This window comes from Aotus nancymaae, unplaced genomic scaffold, assembly GCF_030222135.1.
Source record: "Aotus nancymaae isolate 86718 unplaced genomic scaffold, 86718_ANA_hifiasm-v0.15.2.pri h1tg000003l, whole genome shotgun sequence".
Lineage (NCBI taxonomy): Eukaryota > Metazoa > Chordata > Mammalia > Primates > Aotidae > Aotus > Aotus nancymaae.
In genome coordinates this window covers 70,813,069-70,838,609 of record NW_026988414.1, presented here as the reverse complement: position 1 = coordinate 70,838,609, position 25,541 = coordinate 70,813,069, and the positions used below count along the sequence as shown (strand labels likewise).

Here is a 25,541-nt window from a genome sequence, read left to right as displayed (position 1 = left end):
TGGATCTAAGAAGTTTGGAAATCACAGATGATAATGTCTTAACATATATGAGGTAAAAATAAAACCCCACAAACACAAGAATGCCTTCATTGTAGGGAAACTTGGGTGGGGACCCTGAGTTTCTGGAGAGGAATCCTCCCACAGCCTGGAGCAAGCATTGAGGGAAAGTTGCCCCTTTCCCCTGCCCCAGGCCTGGTTCTTTTGTAGGTGGGGAAGCTGAAGCCTGTGAAACAGGTGTGAGCAACAAGGCATTATCCCTCACAGGGCCAAGCCTATTACAAATACCACCCATACAGGTTGACAGCGGCCTCCCACCTTTCACATAGTCCTGGGCTCAAGCAATCTCACTTCATAGACCTGGACATGCTTGGTTAGCACTAGGGTCAGGAAAGGTACTATTTTATTCATTAGTTCCAGGTACAGAGTAGATGGCTATCCTTATTTATTTATTTTTTTTGTGGGTACAAAGTAGGTGTATATATTTATGGGTTACTTGAGATATTTTGATACAGGCATGCAATGCATAATAATCACATCAGAGTAAATGGGGTATCAATTGCCTTAAGCATTTATCTGATTTTCAGGTTGAGAAATTACAAACCCCTGGAGTTTAACCTTCTGTTTCCCTCCTCCTGGTAATTTTCCATCAGGCAGGGTGTGACCATGACTCAGTCTGTGGTGAGGATGTGGCCATCCACTGGGGAGGAGCCTGCTCGATTTTGCCTTTCACTCTGGCTGGTGGGGAGAGGGGAGAAGAGTCTGTCGCTGAGTCATTACAGGGTTTCTTACCAGCTTCTCACAGGATGGATTCTGAGGTGGAGGTTTGAAGGATGCCACAGCTTCTGGGATCAATTCAGGAGTGGTGTTGAGGAAGCTCCATGGGTCGTGCAATTCCTCTTAGAGCCCTCCTCCCCTAGGAGGAGTGGGAATAAGGTAGGCTCCAGCTCATTTGAAGGTTCATTGGCCCCTTTGGAGCACAGGACTTGCCACAAATGCATCAGACCTCTCCTCTCACAGTGAGCCAGAGATGCTACTCTTTAAGTTAAATATTATGTTGCTTAGGAGAGGACCCAGAGTCTCCTCTGTCCTAGCTGTCCTTCCTGGGATAAGTGGGTCAGATTAGCTGGCAGCTGCTGAGCAAGGGCAGACACACAGGTGGAGAGTGGAAATGTGTCAGGGAAAAAACAGACTGGTGGATCTGAAGCTGGAGGACCCCTGGGGAGGGGCCCACTTGATCAGGGGTTCACTGATGCCTTTGTGATCTTCCAAATCTTGATTGATGCCGCATCTCATCCCTATGTGCTGTGTGTCAGGATGCTCCGGTCTCTGCCTCTCCTTGGGATGGAAAGAACCAAAGTACACCCAGGCAGATTACTTTTGGGGGATAGAGTCTGCTTATAGTGTCACTTGCATCTTAGGGGGCCTGAGCTCTGGCTACACTTAAGCGAATAAAAGAGCACAGGGCCTCCAAGGGAGTTGTTTGGTGGATAGGATTAACTCACTTTAAGAGGCTTTGTCCAGTGATCCCAGTATTTCTGGGCTAGAGAAAGACTGCTGGAGGGCACATTGGTTGACAGGGTCACCTTGGCTAAGAGTATACTTCTATCAGAGTGACGAAGAACTCCTTAAACTTCTCCCTTCCATTGTAAGCACTGATGAGGTTGCAGGAGCCTGGAGAAATCTAGATACACAGTTGCATTCAGAAAACATTCAGTATTTGTTTACTGTCCCTCCCCATGGCTGCCCCTGACACCATGGCGTTCTCATACGCATCTCTTTTCCATGCCTAGCTTGAATGTCTCCTCCATGAAGCATGCCCTTTCCACACAGACAGCCTGTTCTCTCTTTATCTCTAACTCCAAAAGGCTAACTTTATCTTCCAGGATTTGTTTGGGGAAACTGATATGCCACTCTGGTAGGCCTGAAGAAATTGTAGGAGTTTAAGGAAGGCATAGAATAAAAGTTCAGGCTGGGTGCAGTGGCTCATGCCTGTAATCCCAGCTCTTTGGGAGGCCAAGGCAGGTGGATCACCTGAGGTCCGGAGTTCAAGACCAGCCTGATCAACATGGCAAAACCCTGTCTGTACTAAAAATACAAAAATTAGCTGGCATAGTGGCAGGTGCAGGTAATCCAAGTTACTCAGGAGGATGAAGTAGGAGAATCGCTTGAACCTAGGAGCCAGAGATTGCAGTGAGCTGAGATCACACCATTGTACTCCAACTTAGTCAACAGACTGAGACTCGGTCTCAAAAATAAATAAACAAATAAATAAAGACATAAAGTTCACCTGGACCGGGTGCAGTGACCTACACCTGTAATCCCAGCACTTTGGGAGGCTGAGGCAGGTGGATCACTTGAGCCCAGGAGTTTGAGACCAGTCTGGGCAACAGTGAGACCCCATCTCTACATAAAATGTATTTATTTATTTAGAGACAGAGTCTTCCTCTTGTCACCCTGGCTGGAGTGCAGTGGCACTATCTGAACTCACTGCAACCTCTGCGTCTTGGGTTCAAGCAATTCTCCTGCCTCAGCCTCCCAAGTAGCTGGGATTACCTGCACTTGGTGCTATGCCCAGCTAATTTTTGTAATGTTGTATTTTGCCACCACGCCTGCCTATTTTTTTTTTTGTATTGTTAGTAGAGATGGCTTTTCACCATGTTGGCCAGGCTGGTCTCAAACTCCTGACCTCATGTGATCTGTCCTCCTCAGCCTCCCAAAGTGCTGGGATCACAAGCGTGAGCCACCATGCCCAGCCTCTACATAAAATTTAAAAATTAGCCAGATGTGGTGGTGTATGCCTATAGTCCCAGCTGCTCAGGAGGCTAAGGTTGAAGAATTGCTTGAACTCGGGACATTGAGGCTGCAGTGAGCCAAGATCATGCCACTGCACAATAGCCTGGGTGACAAAATGAGACCTTATGTAAGTCCAAAGTGATAAGTACTGTATTTCTGCTTTAAATCTGGCATTCAGGGCCTGTAGGCTTTCCTGGAAATTGTATTGTCCTGAGAGAACACTGCCATTTCAGACAGAGATTAAGATGTCACATAATTGATGTAAAGCCTGTAATCTCACCCTCCTCATCAGGGCCAAAGCTTGTCTTTAGGCTCCAGGATTAGGTTCATTATAGTTTGCTGACACACCTACCACCCCTTCTCCAGGGACTCCATATGATTTTAGAGTTAAACCATTAAACTACAGATTCTATGATCAAGCCTCCAAACAGAAAACACACCAATTTCCACCTTTACTCACACTCAAATCCAGTGAACCTAGCAGTTTCACCTCCCATCTTGGCCAGGTCCCGCAGCACAGTGGAAGGGCTGACTCTAGGGGGAGGAACCTGTGTCCTCCTTTAGCAACCCAAGTTTCCTTTGACCTGTTACTGGGTCAAAGGAGTGAGGGCCCAGAGAAGGGCAAGCTTAAATTCAGGAAGACATTCTGGCTCTGGTCAGAAGGTGTTTGTGGAAAAACCAACTCAAATGGTATTTTTCCTCTGTTCTCACACCACCACTACAACAATCAACACAGACTTCTGTGACCAAACGTGGGGGATTTCCCCTCACACCAAGCGGGCAATCACTTCTGCTGTGGGCATCCTCTGGGTGTCCTCCAATTCAGTTCTGGCACTGTACCTGGAGATAATAGCAGATCCCACAGGTTGAGGTCCCAGTCCCCAAGACTGCCCCTGGTTTGGACACCAGTTCAAGTCCAACTAACTTCAATTTGGGATTCCCATGATTCCCTTTTTGGGTTCAATTACTTTGCTACAGAGGCTCACAAAACTCAGGGAAACACATTTACTGGTTTGTTATAAAGGATATTATAATGGATACAGATGAAGAGATGCACAGGGCCAGGTACGGGGGAAGGGGCATGGAGCTTTCATGCCCTCCCTGGGAGTGCCACCCTTCAGGAACCTCTTATTTGAAAGCCTCCAGGGCCAGGCCCGGTGGCTCACACCTATAATCCCAGCACTTTGGGAGGCTGAGGCGGGTGGATCACGAGGTCAAGAGATCGAGACCATCCTGGTCAACAAGGTGAAACCCCATCTCTACTAAAAATACAAAAAATTAGCTGGGCATGGTGGCGCGTGCCTGTAATCCCAGCTACTCAGGAGGCTGAGGCAGGAGAACTGCTTGAACCCAGGAGGCGGAGGTTGCGGTGAGCCGAGATCGCACCATTGCACTCCAGCCTGGGTAACAAGAGCGAAACTCTGTCTCAAAAAAAAAAATCCTGTACTCATAGGCCTTTTACAGAGACTTCCTTGGATAGGCATGATTGATGACCAGGTAGAAATGTGCCTGGACCAAAGGGTATGATCTCATACTCATAGGCTAGACTGGGTGAGGGAACCCAGCGAGGCCTGTCAAGATTTGTCTTGGCCTCAGTGCAGCATTCTTTCCTCCAAGGTACAGGGCAGGACCCCTTCTGAAATGGGGGTCTTATGACCCACAATCAGAAAAGGTATGACAAAGAATTTATTTATAGCCAGCTCCAAGACATAAAGTTGGGGGAAGATTTCTGCCTTGGGGGGAAAAGAACAGGTGAAAGGAAGACAGAGGTCAGAGAGGGAGAGAGAGATTCTGCTCTCTGAGGCCTGCTTCTGAGCCTAACGTGCCCCCGAACATTATAAATAAAAGACTAACAAGAACTGTGGAAGTTATAAGCAAGGAACTGTACGAAAAATCTGTGTGTGTGTGTGTGTGTGTTTATCACACAAGGACAGCCCTCCAGGACTAGTCAATTCCCAAAGAAAGAGGATGCCTATTGGGCAATGTTGGACTCATTCACATACATACATCATCAAACCCCACCATGTGAAGCAGGAATTGTCCTCAACTTACTTTTGAGGAACTGGACTTCTACACATTAAATTACAATATTTGGTCATAGGGCTAGTGAGTGGAACTGGAACTAAGGTATGATAGAACCCAAGCTTGATCTTTTTTTTTTTTCTTTTTGAGACGGAGTTTTGCTCTTGTTACCCAGGCTGGAGTGCAATGGTGCGATCTCGGCTCACCACAACCTCCGCCTCCTGGGTTCAGGCAATTCTCCTATCTCAGCCTCCTGAGTAGCTGGGATTACAGGCACGCGCCACCATGCCCAGCTAATTTTTTGTATTTTTAGTAGAAACGGGGTTTCACTATGTTGACCAGGATGGTCTCGATCTCTTGACCTCGTGATCCACCCGCCTTGGCCTCCCAAAGTGTTGGGATTACAGGCGTGAGCCACCGCGCCCGGCCCCAAGCTTGATCTTCTATACTGCCCTACTTGTCAGCAAAAAGAAAATTACCTTAAATTCAGCGTGACAAATATTTACTATGCATTTAATGTGAGCAAGGATTCGTTGGATTTGTCTCTGCCAGAGTCTCATGGACAGTATTTCTATAACTGTCAGATCAAAATCTGCAACTGAGGAGTAACAGTTTGCCATCAGTTCTCCAGTTTAATATATGTGCATTTCAGTCTTGGGAACATATCTAGATTTAGAACTTTTTTTTTTTTTGAGATGGAGTTTCGCTCTTGTTCCCAGGCTGGAGTGCAATGGCGCGATCTTGGCTCACTGCAACCTCCGCCTCCTAGTTCAAGCAACTCTCCTACCTCAGCCTCCCGAGTAGCTGGGACTACAGGTGCGTGCCACCATGCCCAGCTATTTTTGTATTTTTTAGTAGAGACGGGGTTTCACCTTGTTGACCAGGATGGTCTCGATCTCTTGACCTCGTGATCCACCCGCCTCGGCCTCCCAAAGTGCTGGGATTATAGGCGTGAGCCAACGAACTTTTTTGTTTTTAAGACAGAGTCTGGCTCTGTCACCGAGGCTGGCGTGCAGTGGCGCTATCTCTGCTCACTGCCACCTCCACCTCTCATATTCAAGCGATTCTCGTGCCTCAGCGTCCTGAGTAGCTGGGATTACAGATGTGTGCCACCACGCCTGGACAATTTAGAACTTTAAAATACAACATAGTCCAGCATTGGCCAGATCCTTGCCATCCCAGTGTTGTCCACCATTATTCTTAGTTTGTCTTCAGCTCAGGGGCCAGAGAGGGCCTTTTATGCTGATACTCTTTCTCTAATAGGGAGGAATCTAACTCTCCCTAGGGGGGCATGTCTTTTTTCTTCTCAACAACTTCATGTTCTTTCACCACCTTAATAATCAAGTAGGTAGTTTACTACAACCAAAGGGACCAGGAAAGGCTTACAAAAGAAATGGAAAGATTTTTATCTCACTTAAAACAGAAATTCACTTTTAGGCTGTCACTGTCTCCTTCCAGCTTATCTGAGCTAACAGGAAGCGAATGAAGGCCTGTGATTCAGCTGTAGGCAGCGGGTATGCCTGAGCAAGTCACACCCATTTAGAGTCTTTTGCCAGGAAAAGAAAAACAGAACCTAAGAGAATAGACTTCATATTTTGAATGCCGCAACATTGTATCCGTGAACGAAGCCAAGAGTTAACAGCTGTTTAATTGAAAACTGCTGGCATCACTGGTTGCTGGCTAACAACTGGGAAATCGGAAAATGCCTTGTAGAAAGTTCCAACGACATTGACTTAAATTCACAACTAGGGTGAAAACAGAAATGCTGACTCCTGCATAGGTTATCGGCTCTAATGTTCTGACTTGGTATTTCTAGATGCCCAGCTCTGCGCTAATATGAATACCTTCTATTTGCTTTCTACTTTCAGGCGTATCACTCTGCAGGATTCCAAACCCTACTAAATTACTCACAGGGCCCCAACCTGTCCTTCCTTGTTCCGCAGTCCTAGGGCAATGAATGGTCCTAAGAACAAAAGGGCCTCGCGCTCCCGCTCCAGGCCCACTCCGCAGTCCCTAGTTTTCCCTACTCGCGCTCCAGTGCCCGATCCCCTCAGAAGGCGGCCGGGACCTCCAACCACGCACTAGTCTGCAGCTCCTCCCAACTTCCCGTTCAGCTCAGTTCCCAAGGGTGCGCCGGAGCAGACACCCAGAGGGGTGGAGAGTGGCAGGGCGGGGCCGGGAGAGTGCTACCCATGAACCCATAAATCTGGGCCCTGCCCGGGTAGACCGGGACAGGCGGGGTGGCCTGGGCCGAGAGCCAAGAAAAGACACCCCACCGGGCAGCCCACGTTGGCGGCAACAGGTGGCACGGCGCCCGAGGGTCTGGGAGGGACGTCGCTCCGGGGGCGGGCCCCGCTGCCCCGCCGCATCCCCATTGGCCACCAGGTTCGTACAGCTGTGACTCCACATCCGTGTCCTTCCGCCGCAGAATGTAGTCCCCCCTCCCAACGAAAGGGCAACCTGCCCGTGAGTTCCGCCGCCGCTGCGCTTCCTCCTGAAGGTGACTGTGCCCGCGAGGACGCTGGGGGCGGGGCCCGGGTCGCGGGGAGCCGGGATTGGGCAGGGGGCGGGGCGGCGGAGGGATTGCGGCGGCCCGCAGAGGGATAACCTTGAGGCTGAGGCTCGGCTCCCTGCACAGCAGCTGCGCATCCCAGGGCGATAGATCTTCTTACGTTTGCAGCGTAACCCGAGTCGGTCAGCACCCGAGGTGAGCGGTGCGACAGGCAGCACCATCCGTCCCCATCTGGAGCCTGTGCGCCCGGCTAGTGGGGAATCCCGGCGCGCCTGGCGGCCCGGAGCACGCAAGCGGGGCGGCGCAGGATCCCGGGCGTCTGGGACGCGGTCGCGCTTGGGGAGAGGAGAACGGTCCTCACGCCTGGGGCCTGCGCATCAGAAGTCCCCAGCGCCGTTCCTTTCAGATCAGGCGGGTTCCCCGGCTTCTTTCCCGCCCCAGCTCTCTCCTCTCATTCTGGTCCCATCCTCTTTCTCCTGACCCCCTCCTCAATCCGCCCCCATCCTCGCCTGCCTTCTCTCTCCCTCGTGACTGATCCCACCCTTGCCTCCACTTCCTCCGCATCCCTGCTCCGTGCTTGTTGTTCTCCCCTTCTTGCTTAAGACCGGTCCATCCACCCCCTCCTCTTCAACCTGTCCGTGTCCCCTCATTCCGATGCTTTCCATGTAACTTGTTGAAACTCTGCTGTGGTTGCCCTCCTGCATCCATCTCCATTCATGCGCAACTGCCCTTCCCGCGCCCCAGTCCCCTCTCGCCGCCCGCCCCTCCCCCTGCTCGCTGGTCACGTCCGCTCCCCCGCATCCCCCTCCTCTCCCGGCGCGTCCCCTCCCTCTCCGCTCTGGTCGTGCCCGCCCACTTCCCCTGGTCCCCGTGCGCGGTCCCGCGCCGCTTTTCCATCCCGCAGGCTCGGAGGGTGCTGAGGCCCCGAGTCCGGAGCGGGCCGGCGGAGGGCTGGGCTGGGTGCCCCGCGCAGCGGGCGGGGTGCGGCGGCCCGGGGCAGCTGGAGGCTTACGTAAGCTTGGCCTGCCCGGCTGCCGGGAGGCTGGGCGGCTCCCCCTGTGGCGCGGCGCATCCCGTGCAGCCGGGATTAGATGGGCCGCATGCGAGGTCCTGGGGAATTGCTTGGGGCCCGCGAGCTTCCCGGGCCCTTGCCAGATGGCCGCGAGGGCCTGCACTCCATCCCGCCGCGGCCAGGCTGCACGTAGTGCGCCCTGGGCCCACCGGGCGATGGCTTTGGGCCGCGTAACGGGTCTGGGGAACCGCTTCACGTTTCGCTGGGGCCTCCCGGCGCTAGCCCGCTCCGCGCCTCTGCTGCATGTTTAACAAATGCGCCCTGTTTGGAACGCGGAGGCCGCAGGGTAGGGTGGCGGTCTGGTTACAGAGGGGGCAGGAAATCTGTCGCGTTCATTCAATGCAAATGGTGTGCGTCAAGGGCTGTTTGGTGGTTGGAGTTAGTGACCAGGATGACTAGATGATACCCCACAGAGCTCACAATCTAGTTACGGAACGAACATAAAATTTATTCCCTGTAATGCTGAGAGGGGGGTACGAGCTTCCTGTTGGGGGAGGGAGAGGGACAGGAAGCCTCGCAAGGTCTCACCACGTGCCAAGCACACTGGATTAGAAGATGCAGGAAAGCACCTTCCAGTCTGAAGGTCATTTAAAGACCCAGTCATGGCGAGGCATCCCTTGCCTTCCTCATCTGCGTACTTCAGACCCAAGGCATGGACCCATGCTGGTACGGGTAAAGTGAGGCCAACAGTGAAGGTTCACGTGGACAGAGATATTGGGAAGTTTTCAAAAAGGCTTTAGAGTAAGGTTTGACTCATTAGTTTCCTGAGACTGGTCATTGAAGGAATTCAGCCTGAAACCTTTGTTTCCCCTGGGAAAACTGAGCAACATTTTCCTCATGATTGTTGAAAAGATTCATGCCTACGTGGATATACATTGCACACTCAGTTCAGTGTCTAATCTCTGGTGAGATACCCAGAAGAAAAACCTGTGAGTGAGTGTATTAATTTTGAGCACAATTACTTAATCCACCTTAAGGACCTGAAATTCTTGATTCATTATCTTCCTGCTGTCCCCAAACGCCTACGTTAATCGTGGAGAATCAGGCTTTAAATACCAAGTGTCTCCTGGAAACCAGTCCCCTCAGGGATCTGGTTTAGTGTTGACAAAGTAACTGATCGTGTAACTTTCCAACTCTCTTGGAGCAGATGCTCTTTGGTCATCTGAGATTGGGACCTCTAGACAAAGGCAGTCAAGGAGGGGCTGACTTAAGCCTTTGGTGTTTCCCTGTAAGTCTAAGTGGAATACCACTTAACGGGAACATTACAGCCCTTGACTTGCTCTCCCTTCTGGTTAGGTTATGATTGGAGCCAGTTGGTGGTCTTGAGGGTGTGGCTACTCCCTAGGCCACCAGGGAGATGGAGGTCAGGACTACCTCTGCTGCAGCATTGTTAGCAAATAATTTGCCCTTTGGTGGCCTGAGGTGCTGTGGGGCAGGAGTGGGCTGTTGTGTAGGGAGGGGAAATGTAACCCATCACCAGATCTGTGGGGGATTGGGGCTCTGTGGGGAAGATGACTCAACCTTTCGATTATTCTGCTTTTGAGAGAATTATCTTTGCTGGGTGAGTGGGGGAACTACATTGTGGTTCTTGCAGGCTTAAAAAGTCTCTTTTTCCCCTTTCAGTGAGTCAAATAATGAAGCATACGTTTCCCCCAATTAAAAATATCTCAACTAAGTGAGAAATGATTGCAGCAGGTCACCTGGTTCTCGGTACTGCCCTGAGAGCTTTGGTGCAGAGTGGCAGAGCCGGGTGCCCAGATAATGCAGTCTATGCAGCTTCATTCCTGGGCCTCTTGTAGGGCCTGGCAGCCTCTCCTGGGACATGATTAATGACGACTCAAAGAAGGCCCTTGAACTCATTTCTCAGTTACTGACTTGAGATAAAATGTATGGATGTTGATCTCCTGTCTAGCACAGCCACTTTATTAAGCATTGCATTAGAAATAATGTTGTATTCATATTTTAGCAAAAAGCATCATTAGCTCTTTAAGAACTGTACCCCCAGTGACTTAGCAAATTTGGTAGCTGTGACTCCAAACAGCACCTTACGGGAGTTGCTTCTGCGCCTTGAATGTTGTGACACTGATGTGGGGTCACAGGAAAAACCATTTTATTTCTTAATATTGAGGCAGTGGAAGAAATGAGGAAATGGCTGTGGGCAGGAAGGTAGAAAAAAATGTAGCACTGACATTACAAACTCACTTTCTTGGGTTTTATTTTGCTTCAGCTTTTATGAAGGCAACTCAGGATGTAACTTGACCAAGAGCTAAGACTGAGAGCAGAGTAGAGGAAAATTACTCATTTGACATTACCCTTCATTCTGAATCACTCCAAAAGTCCACAGTCATATCCCAATTAACTGATATACCACAAGAATGCATTGTCCCTGTGAACAAAGTTTTATTGCAACTGATACAGATGGGAACAGGGCTAAGCAACCAGGTGTATGAAGACCATTTTTGATACCACCATACTTTCGGGGAGCTTGCATTTTTCACCAAGGGGCAGACTGGATAATTGAGTAATCTGAATACTTGGGGCTTTGTTAAACAGGCTGTTAGGGGGAAGTTGAGTGGGTGGATGGTGGTATACAACCTTTGCTAGGCCTTTCCGGCTCCTGGTATGACCAGGAGCTCGAGAGTAGGGGCTTTAGGGCCCCACCAAGCAGTGCGGTGAAGCCCCGCCCCTGCAGTGGTTTGTGCTGGTCTGCACGTAGGAGGGAGAGCTAGCCGGCTGCCTTACCTTTGGCAGCCTCTGAGACTCACCTCCCCCACTTCTGTCCATAGACAAAGCTCCTGAGGAGCCTTAAGCCTCTTTCCTGATGCCAGCAAGCAGTCTTGCTAGCAGGCTGTGGCTGCGATGGGAGAAATGCCAAGATCAGCTATACAAGGGCAGGGAGGTTGCCGGTCCTAGCATTTCACACTGTGGACCAGCATAGCTGCTGGCTGAACTCTGCAGTCGAGACTCTCTGATGGGAGTCCTGTCCCTTCCAAACATCTTCAGTTTACTTGCAGATAATCTTTCTTCAACACTAAACAACGGACGTCTCCTTTGGCAATGAACAAAAAAGAACCTGTCCCTCAGTGGATTCAGTCAGGGCATGCCACTTCAGAGGAGATTCAGCTGAGTTAAGAAGCAGAGAAATAGAGATGTTGTAAACGTTGAAACTATCTGGCTATCTCTGTTTGGTTATTAACATTAGATGAGCAGAACTACAAATATCACCCATCAGGTGGGCAAACATTTAATAAGTCTGGCAGTACCAAGTGTGGGAAAAGGTGTGGAAGGCAGCAACTCAACATCGATCGGTTGATAGTAAATTGATATAGCCACTTTGGAGAGCAATTCAGCAACATTTAGTAAGAATAAAAATAAATATGCCCCATGACCTAAGACTTTAATTTTGGGATATATAGAAACTCACACAGTACAGGGAGACATGTACTAGGAGAGTAAAGTATTGATTAATAGAGGAAAACTAGTTTAAAGGGGAGGGGGAGTGGCCACCAGTAAGGGATAAAATGGTCTGTTGTACTGGACTTATATAACAGTTCAGGTGACTTAGTTACGTCTATATACCAACTGGATGGATCTTGAATGTGCTGCTGAGTGAAAAGTTACTCAGTGATATGTACAGTATACCACTGAGGGCATTAAGAAAGCCACAATATTATAGGGTTCAGTATAGTTTTTTTATTTTATTTTATATATTTTATTTTTATTTTAAAGATGGGGTTTCACCATGTTGGCCAGGCTGGTCTCGAACTCCTGACCTCAGGTGATCCGCCCATCTCGGCCTCCCAAAGTGCTGAGATTACAGGCGTGAGCCACTGCGCGCGGCCCGGGTTCAGTATAGTTATAGATATACTGTACATAGACTTAAATGAACTGGAAGGAGACAGAGTTTATGACAGGGTTTGGGTGTCAAAATGCATGATGGGGCTGGATGCAGTGGCTCACGCCTGTAATCCCACACTTTGGAAGGCTGATGCAGGAGGATCGCTTGAGGCCGGGAGGTCGAGACCAGCCTGGGGAACATAGCAAGATCCCCATCTCTAAGTAAACAAAATAGAAAAAAAAGGTTCATGATGGAGGTGGAAAGGGTTGGAGGAGCTTGGGGATGGAGAAAAAATGAACTGTATAAAATTATAATTCTTGCTTTTATTTTTAGAAAGAAAATACAGCTGAGCCTGTGTGTGTGTGTGTGTGTGTGTGTGTGTGTGTGTGTGGTTTTTTTTCTTTTTTTTTCTGAAACAGAGTTTCACTCTGTTGCCCAGGCTGGAGTGCAGTGGCGTGATCTCCGTTCACTGTAACTTCTGCTTCCTGGATTCAAGCAATTCTTGTGCCTCAGCCACCCAAGTAGCTGGGATTACAGGTGCACGCCTGGCTAAATATTTGTATGTTTAGTAGTGACAGAGTTTCACCACATTAGCTAGGCTGGTCTTGAACTCTTAGCCTCAAGTGATCTGCCCACCTTAGCCTTCCATACTGTTGGGATTACATACTGTTGGGGTTACAGGGGTGAGCCATCACAGCTGGCCATGGTTCAGTGTTAATGGTCAGTTCTGGGTGGTAGAGATGCAGATGTTAAAACTTTTTTTTTCTTTAATTCATAACAAAATAGAAGCAAACCTATAAAGGCTGCTGTAGGAAGACCAGTCATACTAATTAGTTTAGTGGTCCTGGAGTGTTGGCACTGCCTTTCCTCCTTTATCCCCCCAACTAGAATGCAGGGCAGCCCTTCCAGTAAATGCTGAGCCAGTGCTTCGTTTTGCTGAGGCCATTACCCACCTTAGTTGCACCTGACTTAAGAGGGCCCTAAATCAGGGTCCCAGATCCCTTGCTGCTTTTAGAGTGTGGATATCATACCCAGAAACACTGCCCTACTTTTAATCCTAGTAAGGAGGCACCGTGTCTCAAGATAACTATCGCTTCACTCAAACCACCTCCTTCAAGCTGTAATCAGTTCTCTGCATGGAGCAGCTAGGATGGAACCAGGAAATCCTCGGCGTCTGAGGACATTGAGGGTTCTCTGACTTAGGACTTCTTCGCCCGAAGTTGAGTGGTCTTTTGGGGAAGTAGGCCCATTTAGCATCAGTTGCTCTTCCCTACTCCACACTCTAGTTTGAAATAAGACCTTAGGTTCTTGTTGATAAGTCACTTACTTCTAGCCCTGAAGAAATAAAAGAGCAAGATTTTTTTTTTTTTCTTTTTAAGCAAGGGAATTTTACTTAAATCTACAAGTGGGCTCATTTTGTTCTGTGTAGCCTGGTAACACCATACTGTTTTCAGCTATGGGCCCTGCCGGGGTTAAAGTGTGGACTTCAGACCCAGGTCTCTTAGGTAAAAGAGATCTTACCCTCTGTATCCTGCACCTATATGCAAATACACTGTTGTTATACCCTTAACTGTGTATCAGAATGAACAGTGCCTACTCCACGTTGCTGGCATAGTTTGATTAGGGTAACTCTTAGAAATTCCATTTCCATTGTTGAGGAAGAGAGCTAGAGAGCTGGCTGACCTGAATGCCAGCATAGCATGATGCAAACTTTCTAACGGATGCTGGCGTTCTGAAGAGTTGAGGACTGAAAGGCCTTCATGATGGCTTGGAGGTGTAGGTAGCAAACTGACATCACAGCAAGGAACACAATTGGGCACCTACTGGCAATGTTGGAGAGAGAAAGTGAGCATCAGGTGCCGTCATTTTACAGTTGATCTATGTGATGAGGTTGGTATCAGAGCATAATTGGTACAAAGAAAAATGGACTTAGGCAGATGCAGACTCACAGGCAAGGCTGGTTTATTAGGGCAGAATGATTTGGACCTTTGTGAAAGACAGAATTGGTGGAGCGAAGCGTGAATTTTTCCCAGCGCAACCCAACAACAGTCCTGGCTGTAAGAAGTGGAGCATGGGATCTGGGTGTGGCGCACGCCTGCAGTGTCAGCTACTTGGGATGCTGAGGCTGGAGGATCCTTTGAGGCTGCAGTGAGCTATAATATAATCATACCACTGCACTCCATCCTGGGTGACAGAGCGAGACCCTGTCTCAAAACAAAAGGTTGGGGTGGGGAGCATTGGGTATTTTTTATGATTTTTGTCTCCTGGTTTCTGAAGAATGGCCAAAAAATTTTGTCTGACAGAAAGGAAACTAATATAAAGAGCCAGGAGCTGTCTGAGATGAGGAAGGACAGGGAGAAGAGGGCTTCTGGAGCTGAGCTGTGATTATGCCTGTTCCCACCTGTCAGTTCAGAATAAGGTCTCTTAGAGATGGTGTCTCCTTTCTCACAGAGGAGACATGGCTCTGAGGAAGATCTTACTGCAGGGGCTCGGGCTCAAGAATAAGGCTCCGGCACCTGGGCATGGTGTGTGCTGCTATCATTGGATACGCCACGCTTCCACTGCTGGCTGGAGGTTGGCTCTGCATGTCTGTGCCTCCCTAGGAGGAGGATGCAATAGTGAGTCAGACTGGCATGGGTGGGGCCACATGTCCTGGCAGGCACTGTCCAGGCAGCTGGCATGAGGGAGAGGAGCCTTTCCCAGAAGGAAAGGCTGGGCTGCTTTCCTGGAGCCATGGGAGAGTCCAGTGGGATGGGCAGCTTGTGCTGAGGAGAAGAGGCTTGTGGAGGATCTTAGAGAAGGCAGGAGAGCTCTGGCCCTCCCGCGAGGAAGGCTTCAGGTCAGAGCCTGAGGAAAGACCTGGGCATGAGATACGAGGTCTCTGCCTTGGTAGAGTGTTAAGGACACGTGAGATCTGGAGTCTGGATGAACTTGATGACAAGCAAGCTCTTTTTGACTGCTAATGTATAAATCCACTAAATGCCAAGGAAATTTTCATTTGTCATTTTTGTACTTATTAGCAGAAAATTAGAGCTTATAGACATCAGATTTAATTTGAGATCATTGAAATAGGATTTGTGTTTGAGGACAATATAATTTTATCTGCTAATGGCATCTCCAGGTCCTGGAGGCAGCTCTTCTGTACCAGAACATTGTCACAAAACTTTTACTGTAAAGCTTGAGAGCAGACTAAACAGGGGAAAAAAGTTTGCTGGATTTGGGCATGAAACTAACAGGTTTGAGGCATGGAATTATCCTATGGATTTTTATTTCATTTTTTTGTTTTTTGGTTCTGAATGTATTAATGTTGATCTTCTTAAGCCATTGAAACTGTCCTGCAATACATTTGTCATCTAGGGCCTAGGGCCTAAGACATGGCTTTTTCTTTCTTTTTTTTTAAAATTACAACCCAGTATACAGAACTTGAGACATGTATCTTTTCTCTGCCATCTTTTTTTTTGAGATGGAGTTTCGCTCTTGTTACCCAGACTGGAGTGCAATGGCGCAATCTCCGCTCACCGCAACCTCCGCCTCCTGGGTTCAGGCAGTTCTCCTGCCTCAGCCTCCTGAGTAGCTGGGATTACAGGCACGTGCCATCATGCCCAGCTAATTTTTTTTACATTAGTAGAGACGGGGTTTCACCATGTTGACCAGGATGGTCTCGATCTCTTGACCTCGTGATCCACCTGCCTTGGCCTCCCAAAGTGCTGGGATTACAGGCTTGAGCCACCGCGCCTGGCTTCTCTGCCATCTTTTAAAAGCAGGTTATTCTTGAAGTGCATAGAGCAGCAGTTGATTAATGGACATGGTATCTTCACATTTCATTTACTTCCTCCCAGCAATTTTATAGGATGCATGTAAATATTTCCAAAAGAGGTACACATAATTTTTTACTGTAAAAGTATTTTTGTTTTTTTTTTTTTTTGGAGACAGAGTTTCGCTCTTGTTACCCAGGCTGGAGTGCAATGGCACGATCTTGACTCACTACAACCTCCGCCTCCTGGGTTCAGGTAATTCTCCTGCCTCAGCCTCCTGAGTAGCTGAGATTACAGGCCCACGCCACCATGCCCAGCTAATTTTTTTTTGTATTTTTAGTAGAGACGGGGTTTCACCATGTTGACCAGGATGATCTCGGTCTCTTGACCTCGTGATCCACCCGCCTCAACCTCCCAAAGTGCTGGGATTACAGGCGTGAGCCACCGCGCCCAGCCCCAAAAGTATGTTTATTTTTATACCAGTCAATTTGGTAATAAAGAGGATTTTTTTTTTCTGTAATCCTACCACCCAGATGACATCATATTAAAATTTCAGTGTATATCCTCCCAGGTCTTTTAGGTATGTTTAATTTGGCATCCTTTCTCTCCTCCCAAAAGGGGAGGGACCAGGTTCTGGTATAAAATAGTGGAATGTTAATAAATCACAGGTTTAAAAAGACATAACAGCCGAATCTCTAGAGCAGCTGCCACCTGGATACCTGGTTATTAAGGTAATTTTTCCATTGCCTCAAAGAGCTTTAGTTACACTCAGCTTTTACCTTAATCCTTGTACAGCGCCCCAGGGCAAACCTTATTCAGCTCTGAGCGGTCTTTGCAAGTGAGGCCAAGGAGCCACCCTGAGCCAAAAGGAGAGCCTTATGTCACTGGAAGCCCAAGCCCAGAGAACCAAAGGTATGACCTGATATTCACTGGCCCCACCCAGTTCTTTACAAGAAGACCCTGATAGCTCAGGTCTAAGAAGAGCCAGCTGATGGTTTTTAAAAAGAGTGGAATTAGTTACTCCAACCCACTGACTCAGATCTTATTTCGTTCACAATACAGTCCCAGATTGTAGGCCCATTGGAGGCCACAGCAAGGCCTTTGCGTTCCAGTTGGCCTGATGTGCCATCTGTCAGTAATGTTTCCTTAACAGCCGGACCACCCTAAGCCCAGCTGGGAGCTCTGAAGGTATGCGAGCCCTCCCTCAACCATGAGTGTAGGGAAAGAAAGGGACCGGGGCTGCCCAGGCTTTTCTGTCCATAATTCAGAAGTTCCTCAGATTTAGGGAAGTGGGAGCAGAGACATAACTTTGATTCTGACAAAGAGGCATTCAGAGAGACTGAAAGGTCATTTAACAAACACTGGAATACTTCCACGTACCAGGTGCTAGGAGATACAAAACCATATAGGTCCTGGAAGAGAGGACTGACTTTTTCATTCTGGTACATAGTAGATATTAGGAGCTTAGGAAATACACATCAAAATGAAGAGTGCATTTGCCATGTTGAATAGTTAGCCAGTATCTTATTTCCCCATTTTAAAAGTTTCAGAATCTGTGGTTGAGGACTTGTGGCCATCAGTTTTCCATAGCTGACAGACTGTTCACTGCTGCCCTCAGAGCTCCTTGGACCTTAACGGGCCTTCTTTGGAGGTATGAATCTTTAGATTCATACTCTACTGGAGCCAGCCAGAGAGCCCACAAAGTCAGGGATGGAACAGGAGTTAGGGTCCTATGTGTGGGATGCCTTGATTTGGAACTTTGAGATTTAGGAGGAGGTGGGGGAGGGCTAAAGGGGCTTGTTCCTGAACCTTGCTTGGCTGAAGCATTTAGGCTCAAGGGTTTTAGAAAGAGTAGCCCTTGGTCTGAGAACTCAAGGAAACAGCTTTCTGATAAGAAATGTAGCAAGCTTCTGGTTCACATCCTTACCTGATAGTTCTTCAAACACTCCCTGGAAGCTTCTCCTGAGTCTTTGTCTCTAATCAGCTAACAGGCTGAGTGAGTTTAGTTGTAAGTCATTAATGAAGAAGGCAGAGGTCGGGGCCATTTTCGGGGTTGTGACCTGGGCTAGTTAATTACCTGGAACCTGTAGTCTGTGTTACAGAGTGGTGGTATACTTGTCAGGCTTAGAAAGGAAATCAGGATGTGCATCAAAAATCATTTGGGGAAAAGATTTGACCAGCAGCTTTAATTTCTCTATGTTGTAACTATCCTGTGAATGTAGTTGTGATAATTCCAGAACTATACCAGTGCCGTTATGTTATCCTTGCTTGTGTGTGCAAATTGCTTTGCATATCCTAACATCCTTCTGGCCAAAAGTAGGTGTGGTTTTAGGTTTAGACTCCTGGGATGGAAGCTTTTGCATTCAGGAAAATAACTGTGGGTTTCAGTGAGGATTGTAAAGAGGCAATGTTGGTGCCCCATGACAAAGCAGAGATTTGTAGCTTTGTGACAGCTTGACGTACAGAGATCTAGGCTTATCAAGGCGCTACACTAGGAGTCATTTTATCACTGGAAGATTGGTTACAACTTCCTTGATTGGTAACTCCTTCAGTGCATGTTAAATTATGTTATTTTAGATAGGGTTGGTGGGAAAGCTGTCTAGGTAGATGTCAGCCCAGTGTTAGAGAGACCTGCTTACTGTGGGTGCTTTGGGACTTTGTGCAGTGGGTGGGAGGGTTTAACTTGTCAGTAAGGGCCTTTCCATTGTTCACGATCTTGTGAACCCTTTGTCCGTCATGAGGAGCAACCACATAAACACAGCATGTCTGGCTTCCTGTGGCTTGTGCACAAAGCGTGCTTATTGAGTTAATGTGTAAGCAGGAGACAGCCTCCTGTGCCAAGTGGTATATTAACCCATTCTCAGTCTTAACACTCTCTTTCAATGTCCTTGGACTCAGGACCTCAGCAGCCATGTCGAAGCCCCATAGTGAAGCCGGGACTGCCTTCATTCAGACCCAGCAGCTGCATGCAGCCATGGCTGACACATTCCTGGAGCACATGTGCCGCCTGGACATTGACTCACCACCCATCACAGCCCGGAACACTGGCATCATCTGTACCATTGGTGAGTGGGTGTGCCGCTTCCCCCAAAAAAGTGACCCTTTCTCTGCTGAAAAAACCAACTAAATGTCCTAACAAACCTAGGTGCTACATGGGATGCTACACAGATTCTAATGAGAGGACTCAGGTCATAGGAAGTTGCAATAACGAATTAGTATGTGCACAGGATGGCGAATATAGTTAATAAAGTATTAGACATTTCAAAATTGCTGAGATGGCCAGGCGTGGTGGCTCCTAGCACTTTGGGAGGCCAAGCTGGAAAGATTGAGGCCAGAAATTTGAGACCAGCCTGAGTACAAAAAAGTAAAACAAAACACACACACAAAAACAAATTAGCTGGGCATGGTGGGATGCACCTATAGTCCTAGCTACATGGGAGGCTAAAACAAAGATCACTTGAGTCCAGGAGACTGAAGTTACAGTGAGGCATGATCCTACCACCGCACTCCAGTTTGGGCAACAGAGCGAGATCCTGTCTTAAGAAAAAAAAAGTTGTCTGAGTGTGGTGGCTCACACCAGTAATCCCAGCACTTTGGGAAGCTGAGGTGGGCGGATCACCTGAGGTATGAGGAGTTCAGACCAGCCTGGCCAACATGATGAAACCCTGTTTCTACTAAAAATACAAAAACAAGTAGCCAGGCATGGTGGCGGGTGCCTATAATCCTGGCTACTTGGGAGGCTGAGGCAGGAGAATTGCCTGAACCTGTGAGGTGGAGGTTGCAGTGCGCTGAGACTGCAACATTGCACTCCAGCCTGGACAACAAGAACTAGACTCTGTCTCAAAAAAAAAAAAAAAAAAAAAAAAAAGATAGAAAAAAGAAAAAAAATTGCTGAGAGTAAATTTCAAATGTTCTCACCACAGAAATGGTAAGTATTTAAAGTGATGGATATGTTAATTAACCTGATTTAATTATTCCACATTGTATCCAAACTGTATGTATTGTATTCAAACTTTGTAACCCAAATTATAAACTATCAGTTTATGATAAAAAATAATTTGTTGCAAAAAGAGTCCATATGTTTTAGGTTTTATGCTATAGGCAAAATTTAGAGGGTGTCTTCCTTAGCAGATCTTTGTAGGAGCAACTTAGAGACCTAGAAAAGATCTTTTTAACATGTTCTGTGCAACCAAGATTCTGTGGTTGGACATCTGGCTGGGTTTCAATGACGGCAGAGAAGGCTGGCCAAGTCTTGCCAGGCTTTCTAGATAGGATGGGAGTCTGCAGAATTTGAAGGAAATGGTTGAAGTGTCCCAGTAAATCAAGAAAGTAAGCTGGCACAGTAGAGCCTTCCATGCACTTTTTAAAGACTTTTGAGCTATTTGGGAGAGGAAAAGTTTTCAGGAAAAAAAAAATTCTTTAAACTTAAGCAAACTTGATGTTTTTCCTTCTTTGAATAATTAATACTTGTGGCTTTAAAACTTTTCCTAATAGGCCCAGCTTCCCGATCGGTGGAGACGTTGAAGGAGATGATTAAGTCTGGAATGAATGTGGCTCGTCTGAACTTCTCTCATGGAACTCATGAGGTGAGCCGTGGCTGGACCCTGTGGCCATAGTGATGGCCTGTAGGAAACAGGGAGGGCTTGCAGTATTCATTTAGCCACAATGGACTAGGCAAGGATGAGTCTGCGTTTCACAGCCAGTGTGAAGTTTGTCTTTACTAGCCCATCCCTACTCTCCTTCTTTCTTCTCCTGACAAAGCAACTGGCTGAGTCTCCTTTAGCAAAGAAGACCCCCTTTGTCACTGGCCATGGTTCTCCCACACACCTCTGCTAGTCTTAGCTTTCACAAAGGCAGGCATGGAAGGGTTCTGCTGGAAAACCCTCTAAGCCTTAGTTGTCGCCACAGCGCTTGACTCTTCTGTCCCAGGGTTTCTACTACAGCTTGTATTGCCATGGTGAACCATCTAGTAGATGGATTCTGGCCTAGCGTAGAACCAAGATAACGGGGCAGGTCCATGAGAAGGTTTCCACTATTGGAAGCTTTTAAGGAGTGAGCCTAATGCATAAGCACTATCTGGCATAGAATACCCCACTTCCTGAGCACTGTATTCCCAGCCAATGCCTTCCCAGGGGTTCTGGTACGTTAAAATAACAGCAGTTAGCACTTTTCCTCAGGAGCCTAGTAGGATTGTATTTGTGCTGGGCTCTTTATTAGCTGGCTTTACCTATGGACAGAGGCCTTGCCCAGGAGCCAGGTAGCAGCTGTGGGGATGGCTCCATTCTTGTCTCTGTTCCTAGATTTAGAATAAACCTGTTTTGAAGAGTTTGAAGTTCCCTGAGGGACCATGTCTTATTTATTTTTTTATTTTATAAGACAAAATAAAGCTCTGTCACCCAGGCTGGACTACAGTGGTGTGATCATGGCTTACTGCATCCTTGACCTCCCAAGGTTCAAGTGATCCTCTTGCCTCAGCCTCCTGAGTAGCTGGGAATACAGGCATGCACCACCACACCTGGCTAATTAAAAACATTTTTTTTGTGGAGATGATGTCTCACCATATTGCCTAGGCTAGTCTCAAACTCTTGGGCTCAAGTGATTCTCTCAAATGCTGGGATTACAGGAATGAGCTACGACGTCCAGCCTGGGACTGTGCCTTTTAAAACCTTCAGACATAATCATAGATCATGGGATTTCATAATGGCACTGATAAGGGGAATCACAGAAGAGGTAAACTGTGACCCTGTCTTGGCTTCTGTGTTTCCTGTTGAGAGTAAAGAAGATGCTACTCTGTAAGGTCAAGTGTCTTACAGTGGTTGCCCTCTGGCATTTGGAAGTTGGTATTAAGTTTAGACTAAAAATAAAGCCTTTGGGAAATGCAATCCAAGAGGTGAATTCCTCCTTTCGGGAAACATGAGACTCTTCATCATAGATTCCCTAACCCATGTTCATAAACAGCCTATGGCCTGGCTAGTGGCTGGCCCCTAAATGTCATAGAGACCTGACCAAGTCCAGTAGACATTATCACGCAGGTTAAGACATGTCCCTGTAACTTTTGGAAAATTCTGTAGTTTTCCGAAAGCAAGGGGTCCTTAGCAGGAGTCACTGAGAATTACTACAAGTATTAGTTTAGCTTAGAGAGAGAGCTGAAGACAACGGCGGAGGCCTGTTCACTATTGATCCCTGCTGCTGTAGTCTGCCATGGGCTCCTGTGTGCAGAGGGAGCAGAAATAGATTTTTAAGAAGCTGACCTTTAAGTAGGCTTTATGGTTCCTTCCATCCAGTAAAATAACACCACACAGCTCTGAAATGGCAAGGGTGAGTGAAATCTGCTGCACCTGCTGGATGAGAGCTGGCTCCGATTTTGGTTTTTTAAACTTCAAGAGGCTTTTGGAGATTGTCTCTGCTTTCACTCCTATTCCCAGATTATAATTAAGATTTTTTTATTTTTATTTTTTAAAGAAGTGCCTCGTGTGGGTTTATTTTGAAGTTTTAGACCAAGATGAGGTTGTCCCTGGGCTCAGGGCTTGGAAACGGATCTGAAATTATTCTAACTTATATAATGTAATGTAAACAGTTTCAGTCTGACCATACCTCAGGGTTCTTGTTTCATATGCATCTTTGACTAGGGGCTGGGACGTACTTTTCCAGTTCCTGACGATTTTATTTTTTTATTTTTTATTTTATTATTATTATTTTTGAGACGGAGTTTCGCTCTTGTTACCCAGGCTGGAGTGCATGCAATGGCGCGATCTCGGCTCACCGCAACCTCCGCCTCCTGGGTTCAGGCAATTCTCCCGCCTCAGCCTCCTGAGTAGCTGGGATTACAGGCAAGAGCCACTGTGCCCAGCTAATTTTTTTGTATTTTTAGTAGAGATGGGGTTTCATCTTGTTGACCAGGATGGTCTCAATCTCTTGACCTCGTGATCTACCCGCCTTGGCCTCCCAAAGTGCTGGGATTACAGGCATGAGCCACTGCGCCTGGCCTCCTGACGATTTTAAATGTTCTTCTGAGCAGAACATTGAGATTAGTGTCTTCCCCCTCACTGACAAAGGGACATCAAATGTCTGCATCTGATTTTTTAACAGCTTTTTTTTTTTTTTTTTCGAGACAGAGTCTTGCTCTGTTGTCCAGACTGGAATGCACTGGTGTGATTCAGCTTACCACAACCTCTGCCTCTCAGGTTCAAGCAATTCTCATGCCTCAGCCTCCCGAGTAGCTGGGATTACAGACCTGTGCCACCACGTCTGGCTAATTTTTTTATATTTTTAGTAGAGACAATTTTGCCATGTTGGCCAGGCTGGTCTTGAACTCCTGACCTCAGGTGAGCCACTGTGCCCAGCCTCTTGACAGCTTTGGCAGCTAGTCTTCAGCCTTCAGTTCACATGGACAAGATGCATTCTTGCCGAACATGTGGTTCCTTATGCCATGTTGGCCAGAAATATTTACTTTTTTTGTATTCATTTTTTTAATTCATTTTGAGAGGGAGTCTCACTCTGTCACTTAGGCTGGAGTGCAGTGGCATGATCTTGGCTCACTGCAACCTCTGCCTCCTGGGTTTGAGAGATTTTCCTGCCTCAGCGTCCCGAATAGCTGAGATTACAGGCACCTGCCACCATGCCTGGCTAATTTTTGTATTTTAGTAGGGACAGGGTTTCACCTTGTTGGCCAGGCTGATCTTGAACTCCTGACCTCAAATGATCTGCTGGCCTTGGCCTCCCAAAATGCTTGGATTACAGGCGTAAGCCACTGTACCTGGCCTAAAAATAATGACTTTTAAACAACCTAAATATAGAGCCTTCCACAGGATACCATTAATGGATGGAACTCTTTACCACATGATAACATCCCAACAAAGCCACAGCTGTAGTGGACGACTCAGTACACCTCCCAGAGATGCTCTAAGAGATTATTATATATGACGTGGATTTGAATAATATACCTAGTAATTGTTATGTTTATAATACATGATTTTACATCCCCAAGACCAAAAATGCATGTGGGCATGAAACTCCCATGGTTACAAAAATATATTAGGTCACAAAGAAAACCCTCAAGTTTCATGAAGTAGATATAGACACATTCTCTGATATAATTTTTTACTGGAAATTAAGGACAAAGTCAAGAAAACTGAAGTGTACTTACTTTAGAAAGCACAGATTTCAAGGTAAATGAAATAAATATTTAACTCAGAACACTAAGTGGGGAAACCCTAAAAAGGGTGAAGAAAAATTAATTTTGTAAGATTATAGCTCGGTGAAATGAAAATAAATTTGACAAATTAAGCTAAGAGCTGACTGTGGGAAAAAATAGTAAAATAGAAAGTTCTGGGAAGCCAAGTGAAGAATGCGAGGATGTGCAAATAAGAGTATGAATAGAAAATAGAATATTTTCTACACATTAGAGATTTTAAAAGTCAAGAAAAACTTATAACTAATTCCTATAAAGAGAGATGACATTGGCTATTTTCCAAGAGAAGATAAATACTCAAAAGATAGAATAGACCAATGACCGTAAGAAGTTGAAAAAGTGGGCTAGGTGTGGTGGCTCACACCCATAATCCCAGCACTTTGGGAGACCAAGGCGGGCAGATCACTTTAGGTCAGGAGTTTGAGACTAGCCTGGCCAACATGGTGAAGCCCCATCTCTACAAAAAATACAAACATTGGCAGGGTATGGTGGCACATGCCTACAGTCGCAGCTACTCGGGAGGCTGAGGCAGGAGAATTGCTTCAACCTGGGAGGTGGAGGCTGCAGTGAGCCAAGATCATGTCACTGCACTCCAGCCTGTGTGACAGAGTGAGACTCCATCTCAAAAAAAAAAAAAAGTTAAAAAAGTGACTAAGATCTGGCTCACCTCAGAACACTAAGTCCAAATGATCTTAGTGGCTGAATTGTCTCCACTTCAAAGTTCAGTTAAATTGTTTTTTTTTTTTTTTTTTTTTTTTTTTTGAGACGGAGTCTCGCTCTTGTTACCCAGGCTGGAGTGCAATGGCGCGATCTCGGCTCACCGCAACCTCCGCCTCCTGGGTTCAGGCAATTCTCCTGCCTCAGCCTCCTGAGTAGCTGGGATTACAGGCACGCGCCACCGTGCCCAGCTAATTTTTTTGTATTAGTAGAGACGGGGTTTCACCATGTTGACCAGGATGGTCTCGATCTCTCGACCTCGTGATCCACCCGCCTCGGCCTCCCAAAGTGCTGGGATTACAGGCTTGAGCCACCGCGCCCGGCCCAGTTAAATTGTTTTTTACACTCTTCCAAAGCCTAGAGAAATACAGAAATTTTTCCACTGTGTCCTTTGAAACCAGCATACCCTGATACTGAGATCGGACAAGGACAGTACCAAAACCAGGCAGGTTAGTACTAACAGTTAGTGTGCTAGACCAGTCTCAGCTGCAGAAAACAGACTTTAATAATCCAAATCCAGCAGCGATGGAAAGGAATCCATGACCAAGCGGATTTTATTCTAGGAGCACAAAATTCTACAATGGGATTAAGTAGAGTTAAGGTTGACTTTTAAACAACCTAAATTTAAGACCTTCTGCAGG

The 25,541-nt window shown here is 47.1% G+C and overlaps 1 protein-coding gene across 7 annotated transcripts in view; it reads left to right on the top strand.

Annotated features, from left to right (window-relative positions):
- The first annotated feature begins 750 nt into the window (after window positions 1-750).
- PKM (pyruvate kinase M1/2) overlaps window positions 751-25,541 on the top strand; it is a 37,364-nt gene continuing 12,573 nt past the window's right edge. For 2 of the 7 annotated variants that reach the window (XM_064382251.1, XM_064382244.1), the window contains exons 1-3: window positions 7,438-7,522; window positions 18,891-19,057; window positions 20,487-20,578. In XM_064382251.1, the coding sequence (XP_064238321.1) occupies window positions 18,904-19,057; window positions 20,487-20,578 (246 nt within the window). In that variant the 5' untranslated portion in view covers window positions 7,438-7,522; window positions 18,891-18,903. Of the gene's footprint in view, window positions 934-7,410; window positions 7,739-16,787; window positions 16,905-18,890; window positions 19,058-20,486; window positions 20,579-25,541 lie in introns of those variants that run through there. The other 5 variants (XM_064382255.1, XM_064382253.1, XM_064382247.1 and 2 more) reach the window with 5 other exon arrangements.